The sequence below is a fragment of the Typopeltis vanoorti genome, chromosome 24 (assembly GCF_054136105.1).
Source record: "Typopeltis vanoorti isolate ZY-2024b chromosome 24, IOZ_Tvanoo_1.0, whole genome shotgun sequence".
NCBI lineage: Eukaryota > Metazoa > Arthropoda > Arachnida > Uropygi > Thelyphonidae > Typopeltis > Typopeltis vanoorti.
This window is the reverse complement of record NC_143572.1, coordinates 24017238-24031360: the sequence shown is the minus strand read 5'-3', so window position 1 is coordinate 24031360 and position 14123 is coordinate 24017238. Positions and strand designations below refer to the sequence as shown.

General features: G+C 32.8%; 1 protein-coding gene across 2 annotated transcripts in view; it reads left to right on the top strand.

Moving 5' to 3' along the window:
* The window catches only part of LOC150093023 (uncharacterized), a 257599-nt gene that overhangs the window by 158534 nt on the left and 84942 nt on the right, over nt 1-14123 (top strand). For both annotated transcript variants that reach the window (XM_090413793.1, XM_090413794.1), the window contains exon 14: nt 6848-7047. In XM_090413793.1, coding sequence (XP_090269919.1) covers nt 6848-7047 — 200 coding nt within the window. The remainder of the gene's footprint in view (nt 1-6847; nt 7048-14123) is intronic.

The following is a 14123-nucleotide window of genomic DNA, read 5'->3' as shown; positions in this document are numbered from 1 at the left end:
GGATGGCCCAATTTGCCAAACAGATATAGGCCTATCACAATGCCTCTTTCAAACTGTTAGTTCGTGCAACCATTTTACCCGGACACTGTTGCATTGACTTGGGAGTGTCATATTCTCTCAGTTTATACCAGCTTCAAACACGACTCATTACATGGCATGATGCACCTTGCCCATGTGGGTTGGGGGGTACATCGACTACTTTCCAAGCAGTTACCTGATACTTAAGATAGTAAGTATGATTGATAGAAGTAAAACATAGAATTAACAAACTTGTAAAGATTGTAAAGCAAAAATTTATTACTACTACTTGGAATGTTAGGTTAATTCCTAACATTAGGAATTGTTAATTATGGTTAATTAAGGGAAGCTTTTATAGAAAAAGGGGTAAGGAGAAAAATGAATTATTAATAACCAAGTGCTCAATGAACCTTCTAGGATTGTTGAATAATTTTATAAGTATATAAGTGAAACTAGTCATAAGAGGAAATACTGCTTGAATATAAGATTTATTTAACATAGGAGATTTAAATTAATGAATTAAAATTGAAATTTGGAAAGGCTATTTCTTCTTAAGGCATTTAGTCTAAGAAAAGTAATGGAAAAAATTAATTTTATCCAGCTAACTCTGAAATGGATCAGAAGGCACAGTAGGTGAGCATGGTTTGGTTGAAAAAATCAATATAACATCCTGCATGCTCTTTAAAAATAATTAGGGAAATAGGATAATGTCTGTGATGTCTTTTATTTGAATCCCACCAATACCTTCATCATTTCATATTAGTCCTGATTAAACTGTCTCATAAATATTGATGATTATCTAGTGAGGCAGGCAATTGGTTGATTAATAGACAATCAACCAGTTTCCTGCCTCTTTCAATCTAGCTGGATAAAATTCTTAATTTTTCGTACCACCTCGTCTTTATACAAACTTGAATCCCCTAGGAAGAAATAACTTAGAAGCGAGTCTTCTATGATTCTGGTAATTAGCAGCAGTGTGCCTAAGGGAGCTTTTGTTGTTTTCTGGGTGCTAATATTAAAATAATTCATTTTGATGTGGCTATGAAGCTGGGTAGTCTTTTAAGATCTTAAATGATTGGAAAAGAAGACAGAAAAGTATACTTTAACAATTCAGGTATGTGAAATTTGGTAGGAAAATGCTTTGAAAATAGTTGACTGAATACTAGGATTTGTGTATTTTGCTTGTTAAAATATTTAATTCAGGAATCATTTGCAGTACAGGTAGTAAAGCTGAGCAGATTACAGATTTAATTCAAGTGAAGAAAACAGATATATCATTTTTTATTGTAAGGTTGAAAATATGGGCCTTCAGCAGTGGGTTGTCTAAGCAATGAAATTATGACTTTAAGCAGTCCAAATCTAACCCTTTAGACATATATTGCTGGTTAATTAAGTATTTGCTCAATGATTATCTAATTTAGCACTGTTTACCACATCAGTGTTGGTCTGTGTATGTAAAAAAAAAAAATGATAGGGAGGAAAGTTTGAATGTGAATTTATACAAATCAGCCTGTTGCATTTGATGGCTGAATCTTTGCTGTTCACTGAACGATATTCCAGTAGATTGAGGCCAAGATGATTGGAGATATCCATTTTACTGCAACCAACCTTCTTTCTTTATTTTAACCATTGAAATATATATAGTCTATTTTCTTTTATGTTGAGGTCTTCTTGGATTATGCCTAGCCCATCTCCGATTACTGCCTAGGGTGTCACTACCCAGGTTAACAAGACCCAACAGCATCACTCCTAGTATCTCATTACCATGTCCCTCTCTGCTATTACAAGGTAGCAATCCACAGAAGAAGAATTATCATGTATTACTTTATTCATATATTTGTTATTTATTTAGATAATAATTAGATATTAATGAGATCTTATTCTTATCTAATCTCATTGTTAGTGACATCACTGAGTGTTAAATAATGTTTAAATACACTGACATTATTAGTTTTGTTAATGTTATTACTATTAATGTCATTTCTCATTTCTTGTCAATTGCTAGATGACAGCCTCTCCAGATTTCTTTATTTTTCACTGTATTGAACTCCTGCCATTTCTTTAATCTTTTCCTTCCGAGTCTCTTTTAGTTTTCCTGTATCTGTCTGAAGTACTGTTTGAATATTATTTTTGTCCATTTTTGAGTGTTGTATCTTGCTGTGTGTCCTGCCTAATTGCATTTTGAACTTTTTTTAGCTCTTATCTATTTTAGTTCGTATATGAGCTATATTATGCTTGTCTTGAAGGGCGATACTGAACAATTAGTTTTTTCTGGAAAGTATTTGAAAAACTGCTTATCAGTTAATTTTTGAAATATTTTCTTCTGATTGAAATGGCTGTTGAATCCTTCATATAACATCTTTCTCCTAATTAGGTACCTACTTGAAAAAATGTATTTTTTTCAATATAATATGTTCAGTAATAATTTTGTGATTTATATTTTTCTAATGTGAAATTAATGCACTCATAATGTCTAAACTTAAAAGATAACTGAACTTGAGCTATAGCCCCCCCCCCCCCCCCCCCCCCAATGACTTCGGACACTATTTTGTCCATTCCAATTTCGACTTCTTCCATAAAGTGTTAGTGCCTTGTACACTGTGACAAGTTTTTGTGCTCTGAATAGTGCTGGTTTAAAAACAAGTCTAGCAAAATATTAACATAATAAATCTTATTTTTCTTCTTGGGTGTACTGGTAAAATTAATATGAACTTGTGACATTCATTGATTATTCGTTTACGCAGTTTTATTTGAGTTACTAAGTTAATTATTTAGTTATTTAGATTATCCACAAACACTGCTCTGAGATCACTTGAGGTCTCTAGTAGGGTGGCAGTAATCTTACGCCATTGAAAATCAACTAAAAGACATTCACAGTCATATACCACAAGATGATTTGAATCAACAGCCTGTTGTTTGGAGAGCAGATGCTATCTAGCCATCCAACTCATAAATTACTCTTTGATTAAATAGAGTATTAGAGAAGCAGTCTTTTTGGGGGATATGTTTGTTTGTTTATGTGTGTGTGTGTGGGGGGGGGGTTACTGAATTACATTATATTAAATCTACAGTTAGACCTGTGCGGTTCATATGTCAGAAAAAGAAATTCTTTATTTTCAATTTTTTGAAACAATAAATGAAAACAGCTGTTTTGCTTAGAAATGAAGATGAAAAATGTTTCCATTGTGATGGAACAGTGCTGAAATATTATTATTTGTGACACCTCCAAGGAGTCCGAAGACTCATCGTGGGAGGACACCTACTATACAACTGTCTCCACCACTACACTGAACCTCTACTACCACTCATCTCCATCAGCGCCACCCACCACCACAACTAGTATTTTTTGTCTGTAAATTGCATGTGTTCTGAAGGGCTGATTTGTCTGTGTGCTGGATGAAAAACCCAAGTTTCCGGGAGGAAAAACCCTGCTACCTCAGTATGAGATCGGCTAACTCACCTTTGATTGAAAAAGTCCACATAAAGATTCCTCCCTTCACGACGAGAATCGAACTTAGGCCTATTCCAATCGAAGGGTGCAATGTACTGTCGTTCTTCCAACTGCACTACGGAGGTGTTTAATGTTAAATATTGTTATTTAATATTTCAGGTGGAAAGGCTGATCAGGACTGTAGAAGGGTCCACAATATTAAACAGTGTGGACCCTTCTCTGGTCCTGATCAGCCTTTCCACATATGATTAGAAGAGCATGCTCTCCACTAGTTTGTGATAATTTTTATTACTTTTCCATCAACATGACCACCATTCTTCACCTGCCCTTTTACTATTTGTAAGTAAAAGGACAGGTGAGAAATGAGCTGGCCTGCAGCTGACATTCCAGTTTATGTGTATATACTAGGGTGACTAACACTCCCATATTTCCTGGGAACTCCCGTATTTTGGCTAATTTTTTTGGATCAACCCAGTTCCCATATTGATCTTCAAATACTCCTGTATTTTTCATAATCAATCATTGTCTTTCATTTTTCAATGTATATTATAACCGCCAAATACAATTTGACACTAATATCGATAATTTGGAAAATTCTAATCGATACAATTCTTTTCTGGCCAATGAACATACATGGGTGTTCCAGCAAAAACGTTATATCGTTACATTGATCTTGTAACTTTTGCCGCCATTTTAATAATCGATACCCCCATTCGGAATAACCAAATCGTTGGTAGCGATTTTCAATATACACTTCCGGATTTTGTTTGTCTGTTTCCTATCTTGCATTCTTATCAGCCATTGTGTCCGCATTCATTCTCAAAGCATTTTCAGTATCCTTGAACATAGAGTGCCACAGTATATTTTTGTGATGGATAGTGACGTTGAAATGCAAAGTAATAATGTAAAAAGGCAACCAAAAAAGAAATGTAAATATTTGTGTGTTTATCTGAAGAAATGGGAAGAACAGAAAATCAAAGCTGCTGCAGCAGCTTTATCATTCCATATGTAAGTATAAATGTTTAAAATTATATTAAATATTTTGATGTGCTATAATTTAAATTGCTATTTGTATATTTTAAATATAAACCATCCTATCAATTAATGTAGGATTCACTTCCCAAAAATTTCGTTAAAATTTTTAAAAATTACCTATTTTTATGCTTATTAATTGGATCTACTAATCTTGAACATATATATGGATAAGTATTTATGTGAGGGAAATGTTACACCTTATCTGCATGCATAAATGTAGTCATTTTTCAAATGAGAGTTAAGCCAAGTTCTTGAAGGGACACTTCTATGAGAACATTGCAGTTGAATTCCTCCTTGCTATTATCTATAAAGGTAAGTGAAATTAATCAAAGAAATATCTATTCATATAGTTCTAATTTGTTACTGAAGTTTGTTAGAGAACCTTAATTTTGAGTTATAAAAACTAATACTGTGTAAAATTTTCCACAAGATTCTGTGAATATGGATTTAGATGGTATATTAATTTAGTCTTCCAGTGTGAGATCATTGTGCTTACATATCAAATGCCTAAAGTGGCTTGCATATTAGTTCCATATTTGGTCTCTAAAGCAGGATTTCTGGATTATTTAACTCCTTAGCCCACGAATAGTACTAATACTAAATTTCTAATAGGTTTATAATAATTTATGATTAGGATTCACTTAAAATAATAAATATAAAACTTGACATAGAGAATTTGAAAGTAAATAGATAGGAATGCATGAGAGAGATCACCAAAGCCTTACCTGTACGGAGCTGTGATATCGTAAATGCTGGTGTATTAAGCTGTATTAGAAACATTTTTTTCCAATTCTTTACTGTGTACAAATGCACTGGAATTATAAATTTTCTCCATAATAACTATTTTCATCCCTGTCATCATTGAAATGTATTTCTCTAAAATAAGATGTTATAACTTCATCACATAACTGATTATTTTCATTATATCAAATGAATTAAAATGTCAATCTTCAATGTCATATTGTTTAGATAAACATCTTTTGGCTTCTTTTATGTATCCATGTTTATTTATTTTAATTTTTATTTATTAGTTTTTTTTCTCTTATTTTTCAATCACAAATAACTGTTCTAAATTTAACTGAGTGGTACTGCATTGGCGTTTCTCAAAATTGAGCAGATGATATGTTCATTATTTTGAAATTATGGAAATTATTGAACTAAAGGAACTGAAGAAGCAAACTACAGTCTGCTGTTGAACAGGCAGCACCTGTCCTTAATTTATTTTGCACTATTGTGTTATGTTCTTTAAAATTTGATGCTGATATAATTTAAAACATGATAACCAACACATCGTTTGTGACCCTGCCATGGTTACCAGTTCGTAGTAGCCAAATATTGAATGGCTGGATAACTTAATTACTATATTTATCAAAATTTTAAAATATTTATCAGTTTTGCACTTGAATTATAAATTTTCTCCATAATAACTATCCTCATCCTTGTCATCATCGAAATGTATTTCTCTAAAATAAGATGTAACTTCATCACATAATTCTGATTATTTTCATTATGTCAGCAACTAAAATTTTGTTGCAGAACATTGTAGCAATGTATTTTATAATTGCCGAGTGGTAATTTTGCAAAGATGTGCAAAAACTGAAACTTAATGTTATCCTTTAGAATTATGCCAAGTTGCACTAACTGCAACAGGTTTATATAAGGATATAATTTTTATTAGATTGTATCACTTGTAATAATCGGTGTGTATGCATGTTATAAATCTCTTGCCTAATTAAAGTCAAATGTGGTGATCAGAATTTATTAATTGCTCCTGAACTTTATTAATTTTATTCCTCCATATCCACTGCTATTTGTTTAAATTTAGTGGTAGTATTGTTATGGATATATTATTCATGAGTCGTGTGTTAAAAACAGGGCTTAACAAATTATTCAAAATTCCGCTCACTATGCAAAAAAAAAATACTTACGCGAGAACCTTTCCCCCACTTTTTATGATGTTCCATTAAGTGAATAGGAGTCCCATGAAGTGAGTAGGAGTGTTGTACCTTGTTGAAGTATATTATTATTAAATTTTAAAAAATTCTGTTTTTTTCTAGCTACTTGTTAGCTAGAAAAATTCACTTCCCATGGACAAGTGGGTGAAGCATATTTGTTGAGGCCTGGTTATAAGGATAATTTTATTAGTGAAGCATGGAAATCTTAAGTGATTGACTCTTTTCAATCTCTTTTAGGATAGGAAGTGGGAACCGTCATTATTGGATTTGTCTGTTTTTTTTTTTTCTTTGCTTTAATAATTTAAGATTGCCTTTTTTTTAAAAAAAAAAAAATTCTACTTAAATAATCAGTTTCTTTTCTGAAACTAACAAGTTTGTTTTATTGTAGGAGATTGAGACACGTGTTGGAGAAGAACTATGCCGTCTGTTTCCCATAGATGAGAATATTGATCTTATATCCATTTTGCATCGCATGAAACGCAGCAGAAATCATACTTCTAGACCTTCTCGAGATCAGAGAGATCGTCACAGAGATCGTCATCGTCGTGATCATCCCCCCTCTCATCGCAGCCCCCATGAATCACTGAGGTTAGAATCTTCAAAAGAGCAGCAGCAAGCTGCTTATGTACTGGAAAATTGTGGAGTTAATATACCACTTCATTTAAGTGCATCAAAAATGTGTAGTGTCTTTTCTGGTGGCTAACAAAATTTGGAACGACCAAATAAGTGCCTTTGTGGAAGAATTGGTCATAAATTTAGCTGCTACATCAGCAAGGCCTGAAATCGTTACTGGAGTGTGTACAGCAGGACTTAGCTAGTGTTGCCACTGCAGTATTCTGTTTAGGTCTGCTCAGAGTTTAATAATATTTGCCATGTAGTGTTTGTAGAATTGTCAACTGATTTTGCTTTTCTTTTCTATCAGGTAATTATGGCACTATTTCAGGAAAAAAAAAAAAAGAGGGGGGAAATGAATGCTAGCTAGTGACCAGTAGAAGAATTGTTGGACTTCACTAGTGGGTGTTCTCTCCAAGATCCTGGACTTGTGATTGTGCGAAGGGACTAAGTTTATCTGAAAAGGGGTGTTTATTTTCTTTCGTGGACTTGTGATTTAATGGAGTTGGGTTATTTTTAAAGAACTCTTGAACTGCTTAAGGGGGGAAATTGCAGTGTAATTTTTGTTTGTTTCGTTAATGTGAAATTAGGGTTTAAAAAATCAAGTTCTTCATTCATTTATGGAATGGACTGGTAAGTTGCAGGGAACTGCTTTCAAAAATTGAAAAGAAGCAACAGTGTATTCTTGTCCCTTCCATACAGTGAGTATGCTCTCTATCTCTATCCTTATATATGCCATCTCGATGGACTAGTCGCGAGGTTTTAGTGCTTGAAGTTTAATACCACCAACTTGATCAAGTGAACGGACTAGACTGTAAGTTTAGTGCATTTTAGTGCACAATGTCTTCCCCCTTCTTTCTCTCTCTTTCTCCCTGCACCTGTCAGAGCATTCTGTGGAACACAAGTTTGGCAGCCACACAACAGACTTGTAGGTAGGCACATTTTTATTTTCCTTTATTTGACTGAAGTGATGGTAGGCCACATAAAACACATCATTTTGGGCAAAATAAAAGCAAATTGTATTTTGAAACTGAAACATTTTTTATGCTTAATTTTATGCATAAAGAAGTGTGTGTATCTTCATATATCCAGTAGTGTTTGTAAATGTGTTATGACAGTTTATTCATCCAGTACCACTGGTACTAATTTTGAATTATATATAACAATCCCTTTAGTATAGCTTCCTGAAATGTGAATGGTTTCATACAGATAAGTTTTGAATTAGTAGTAAATCATCATTAGTATATTTTAATGCTATGATTTGCAGGACAATTAAGGATTGAATGTTTTATCCTAAATTTGTCATTCATTCTTAAATTTATGTTGGTATAGTTGTACCACAAATTGGAAAGAAATGGTAGCTTATTTCTCTTAACTATAAGCAGAAATAAGATACCACTTCATTTATTTTAGGAGAATAGACTTGTGGAAATGTAAATTAGAATAAGATGACCACACAAATAGATTTATGGTGTAGGAATAGATCGTCTAGTGAAGCCACATTCATTGTTTTGATTTGTTTTCCCTATATTTCATGCATGAAACAAAATACGCTATAATTAGTAACAAAATTAATAGTTGCTCTCTTTAAAATTCCCAATGAAAACTAGATATACTATTTTAAATGTGCAACTCTCATTCGAACTAATTTTTATGTATATCAAACAAGCATTCGTATTTTATATATGTACCTTGAATTACCCAGAATTCAAAGAAACTGGTATTTTCCATATCTCTCTCTCTCTTTCTCACAAACACAGCAAATTAATTCTTGTTATAATTACTTAATACAAAAGATGCCTGAATCTGTATCCTTTAGAATTTTATACTTGCAATGAAACCCCACAGATACACCACTGATTTTTCTGGCACTCTTGTTGGTTCCAGAGCCTTGCCAGACCATTGGAGGTCGCAGTAATTCATCAGCATCTCTTGCCCACTAATTATATCTTTCTCATGTCTCTAAAATACCATGAATTTCTAGAAACTTAAATATTAAGTGTAAATTAACTGTGAATTAAGTGATTAAATGAAATTCATTAGTATAAATGATACAGTGCAAGTGAATATGGACTTTTGCTTAACATCACTGCATCCACCACTATGAATTGGTTCTTATTTAGAAGCCCAAGCTAGGGTTAAAAGTAAGCAAAATAAGCCAAGAATCTCTGTCATCAATTGCAGATGAAATAATTCAACATGCACCACAATCAGTACCATTTGTGGATTCCCAAGTCAGGTGAATTGTGCATGAAACAGGTGATTGTGCATTACAAAACTGTGCATGAAATTTTCCAATTTCATGCACAGTCTTGTAATTTTTTCCACACTAAAGGACGTGCTATTATCTTTTGCCGGAATATCTGTAGTCTACCTGTAATAATTAATTCTACCTTATAATCTGAATTATTGATTTCCCCTATCAGAATATTATTTTGTTTGTTTTGAAATATGGTTAAATTTTAATTAAACTATGTAATACTCCACCACTATTTATTAATATTCAATAATAAATTAATAATAAATAGTCAATATTTATTAAAAAAAAAAAACAGATGTTTCAAAGATATCTATAGAATTCAGATATCTTATCTGAATTCTATCCTTTTTTTTTTTTTTTGCCTTTTAAGCACTTTTGAAAAGTTGTCGCTTTAAATCATACAGGCTATTTCTGTCCTTTTCAGTTATCATAATATATAATTATAACTTGTAGTTGTCACCAATAAGTTATTTTCTGGCAAAACTAAAAAGTTAGAAACAATTTTGTTGGGCAGCTGCAAGAAGCAATATATACACTCTGTATTTAAATGCATTAGCAAACACTGGTCAACAAATTTAAAACTTCCATTCTAAAAACATGAAAGTCATAAATCTGGAAGAAAGAAAAAAAACCTATGACATTTTTTGGATTAGTAGATCAAATTGCAGAAAAAAAAATGTCATAAGTTTTTTCTTCTTTTTTTCAGATGTGTAAACTCGTATGCTTTTGGAATATTGTATAAATAATTAGTGATATTAAATTTTTACTTAAGTTTCCTTTTATAACTGTTCGTCATCAAAGTAGTTTGAATATGATGGCATGGTTCAAGCATGTTTGAATATCTGAATCTGATTTGGATCTAGGAGTGCTGTAAGAAAACTCAATCTCTTGGGGTTTTTGCTTTTTGAATATCATTTCATTAAATTATCCTTGAAAAGAAATTATATTCCTAATCAAGCGTGAGCAAACAAGTTTTCACTTGAAGTATCTTCACAACTAAGACAGTTGATTTCATATCAGGTTTATGCATTATCTCATAACACACAGCACAGGTCTTCTCCAACATGTATACTGATAGCTAAACAAAACACATCTAATAAGAAAACTGTACTACATAAATATTTTTTTACTCCATGTTCACCCATGCATCAAACTTTCCATGTGAAGTATCCACACAACTAGTCTACTTGTATATATAGACTTCCTATTATCCCATTATGCAGAATACACTTTCTTTCCAATATATATTTTGCCATGCATTATGAGAAGAGTCACTGATGAGGTCTCAAAGATTGAAACTGATCTGGTTACTGAAAACTAAATTATTGCTGCAAGTTGCTTTTGTATGAGCCAGAAAATTGGCACCTGTTTGTGGACTCTTTCAAAATAAGCTTAAAAGCAGTTTTCTTGTATAATACAATGACTTGCTATAGCAAAACCACTACAGTGAATTCACTTACTATAATAACAACAACATAAAAATCTTCCACTTTAGATACTCTTAGGATAATACTAAAGGAAATCCACTATCATCGGTAGACTGTAATAACTGTCCTCTGTACCTCTCACAACACATCCAACAAGAGTCTACTTCAAAGTTATGAAAGTAGTAAGGTATGGGAACTATTATTTGCAAATTAATGCTTTGAAAAAACTAATTTTTGTTACCTAGTTTTGTAAGAAAGATTTACAATTGCTCTATTTTGTTCTGTGAGAGAATAGTTACATATCTTCAGATGCTGTGGCAGAGCTTTATATCAAGAAAAATATTACCCTCCTAAAGAGAGAGCATAAAACACAATCCCCATAATAATCATAAGAATAGAAATTTGGAATTTTTAATTATAATAATTTGGAACTGAGTCTGCATAGCACAGTTTTGCCAGTGCTCTTTGCTTTTCAAAGACCTGGGTTCTAATCCCATATTAGGATGCAAAGAACCTTTATCAGGACTTTTTAACTGAAGGTAGCCAGTCTCATATGGAGTGGCAGGTTTTTTTTATCGTGCAGAACTGACATGGCCAAAAAAAGTGCAATTGACAGCCATTATATGGCAGTCAGTTGCACTTTTTAATGACCATGTCAAAGATTAGGTTACCAAGAAACCAAGTTACTTTACTGTGACGAGCCAGCATGAATTGGAAGATGGGATCATTAGGACTTAGTGACTAGTATCCTAGAGAATAGTTACACATCTTGCATTTCATGGAAATGCAGTTAGTAGATCAAGTGAGTCTTTTTATTTATTTATTTTTTTGCATTCTATCTATTTTCTGTAATAATTTATTCAGTGATCCATATAATTTTATTTCATTTTCTTCTCTGTCTTTTCAATAACTTGCATCTTATCTTAAAATGTGTAACATTTTTAAATAACATGTAACCAGCGGCTAAATTTTAACCACAGTTAATTATTGTTCTGATGAAATTCCCATAATAACAAAGAATTGCTATAATTGGAAAATCATTACATAGTAATCTCTAATTTGTCTATTCATTTGCCATATCCATGTGGGGGAACCATGTTCACCCACGGATACCTATATGGAAAATGAAGTGAATAATTTACCATAAGTGAATATTAGTTATTACATAGTGATTAACATCATAATAAAAGTACTTATGAATTGGGTACTTAATAGTACCATTCTGATACTGTAAAGCAAACAAATGGCAGATGATGTGAATTGCATTATGGAATGTCAAATTTAGCCAGTGCACTGACTAAATTTATATTTAGTATTTCTTAAAATTAAGCATTTATTATTTTATTTATTATTATTATTTTTTATTTTATTTTATTTTTTTTTTTTTGTTCATTTAAAACACCAATGAGTACATCTGTTCGAAAACTAAAACACGATTGTCAAACTTTTTCCTCCTTAGCAAGTTTGAGTGAAATGATATATCATTATATAGCAATTTGCTCATATTTTGTAACAATGTTACAGCCAAAGGAAATGGACACACTATGATAATGTTGGATTTTTCTAAGGAATTTGATAGGATACCACACGAAAGACTGTTGCATAAACTGGAGAATGTGGGATTGGAATGTAAACTCTCGACTTGGATCAGGGGATGGTTGACAGACAGATATCAAAAAGTGGCATGCAGTGGGTGTGAATCTGCCAGATTTAAGGTGACCTGTAGTGTACCTCAGGGTTCAGTCCTTGGACCATTATTGTTTAATTTATACATTAATGATATCAGGCAGGATCTACATCTGATGTGCAATTGTTTGCCGATGATGCGAAGATAGGCAGGGCAATCGGGGATGCTACTGATATTCAGCAATTACAAAATAATTTGAATAGACTGGAAATTTGGGTAAACAAAAATGGCTATCAGTTTAACATTAGTAAGTATAAAGTTATGCACTTTGGCTTGATTAGAGTTCCAGTTGCATGTTCTGTTAGCAAGGTTATACTGCAAGAAACTGAGGAGGTAAGGGATCTTGGTGTATTAGTACAACTCAGAGAATAATTGTGATGTTGAAGTGAACCTTGACATATAAGGATAAAGAAGTCATTTTGCCTCTTGAATTATTGTGTGCAGATTTGGTCTCTTGGATTTCAAGGGGATAAAAAAGTTGTGTGAAAGGGTGCAAAGAAGAATTAAAAAGATTATATCTGGATTATGGGATTTAGATTATGAGGACAGATTGCAGACTCTAGTTAACAGTAGAAAGAGGGGTGATATGATGGGTGTTAAAGGATATCATCTGATGAAATTTTCTGTTATATGGAAGGTGAGGAGAGAACATGGGGCATCCATGGAAGTTAAATTTATTTGCAGTCAAGAAAGTGGTAAGAGCTAGGTTTTTCTCCCAGAGAGAGCAGTGAGTGAGTGGAATAGTTTGCCTTTAGGGATAATGTGCATCTAGTGTGAACGAATTAAAGGTATGACAGCTGGTTTGGGTGATTTATAGCCTCTCTGACTGCTTGCTGGAGGTCTCATATAATAATAATATGCTGTTAGAAGAAGATTCTTTACTTTCACCTTTTGGAAAATTGGTGTAATAATATGTAAATCCTGCATATTTAGAGCTGGCAAAGTCAAAATGACTAAATTTTTTTTCATAATAATAGATGTTTAAGATTTAAGATATGAACCATGCCTACCTTCGATTTGGCACCCTTGTGGAGTGCATAACCTGAACACCATATCTATTGGCCCTGGGTGTTCATGTCTGAAATATGTCTAAACAGAATGATTAGCTGCAGATTTATCATCACACTAGTAATTCTATATATGGATGGAAAACATTAAAATGACAACAGCAACACTAGGAAGAAAAGAAATTCTTAGTACACTTGATTCTCACTATAGTAGACTTGTAAGGAACATAAGAATGATTTGTTATAGTTGGAGTTTACTGTAGTGATTTTCCATTAGCATGGAATTATACACACACACACACACACACACACACACACACACACACACACACACACACACACACACACACACACAAGGGACGTCCAGAAAGTAAGTTCCGTTTTTAAATATTTTTATTTTACTGCTGCACTGCAATCGCAAGGGATTGGTGCCATTTTCTGACATTTTTGCAGTGCTTACGCTTCTTGGTGTCTTTATAATGTCTAAGAAAATCAAATCGCCTGCTGTATGTAAAATTAGGTCAGTTAACCATTGCTTGAATGTGAGGAATGTTAAAACAGCTGAAATTCATCGGTAAATTATTGAGGTTTATGGAGAACATGCAATGAGTGGGTGAGAAGATGGTTAACACAATTTCTCGGTACCTTCGGTGGGTAACAATTCCATCACC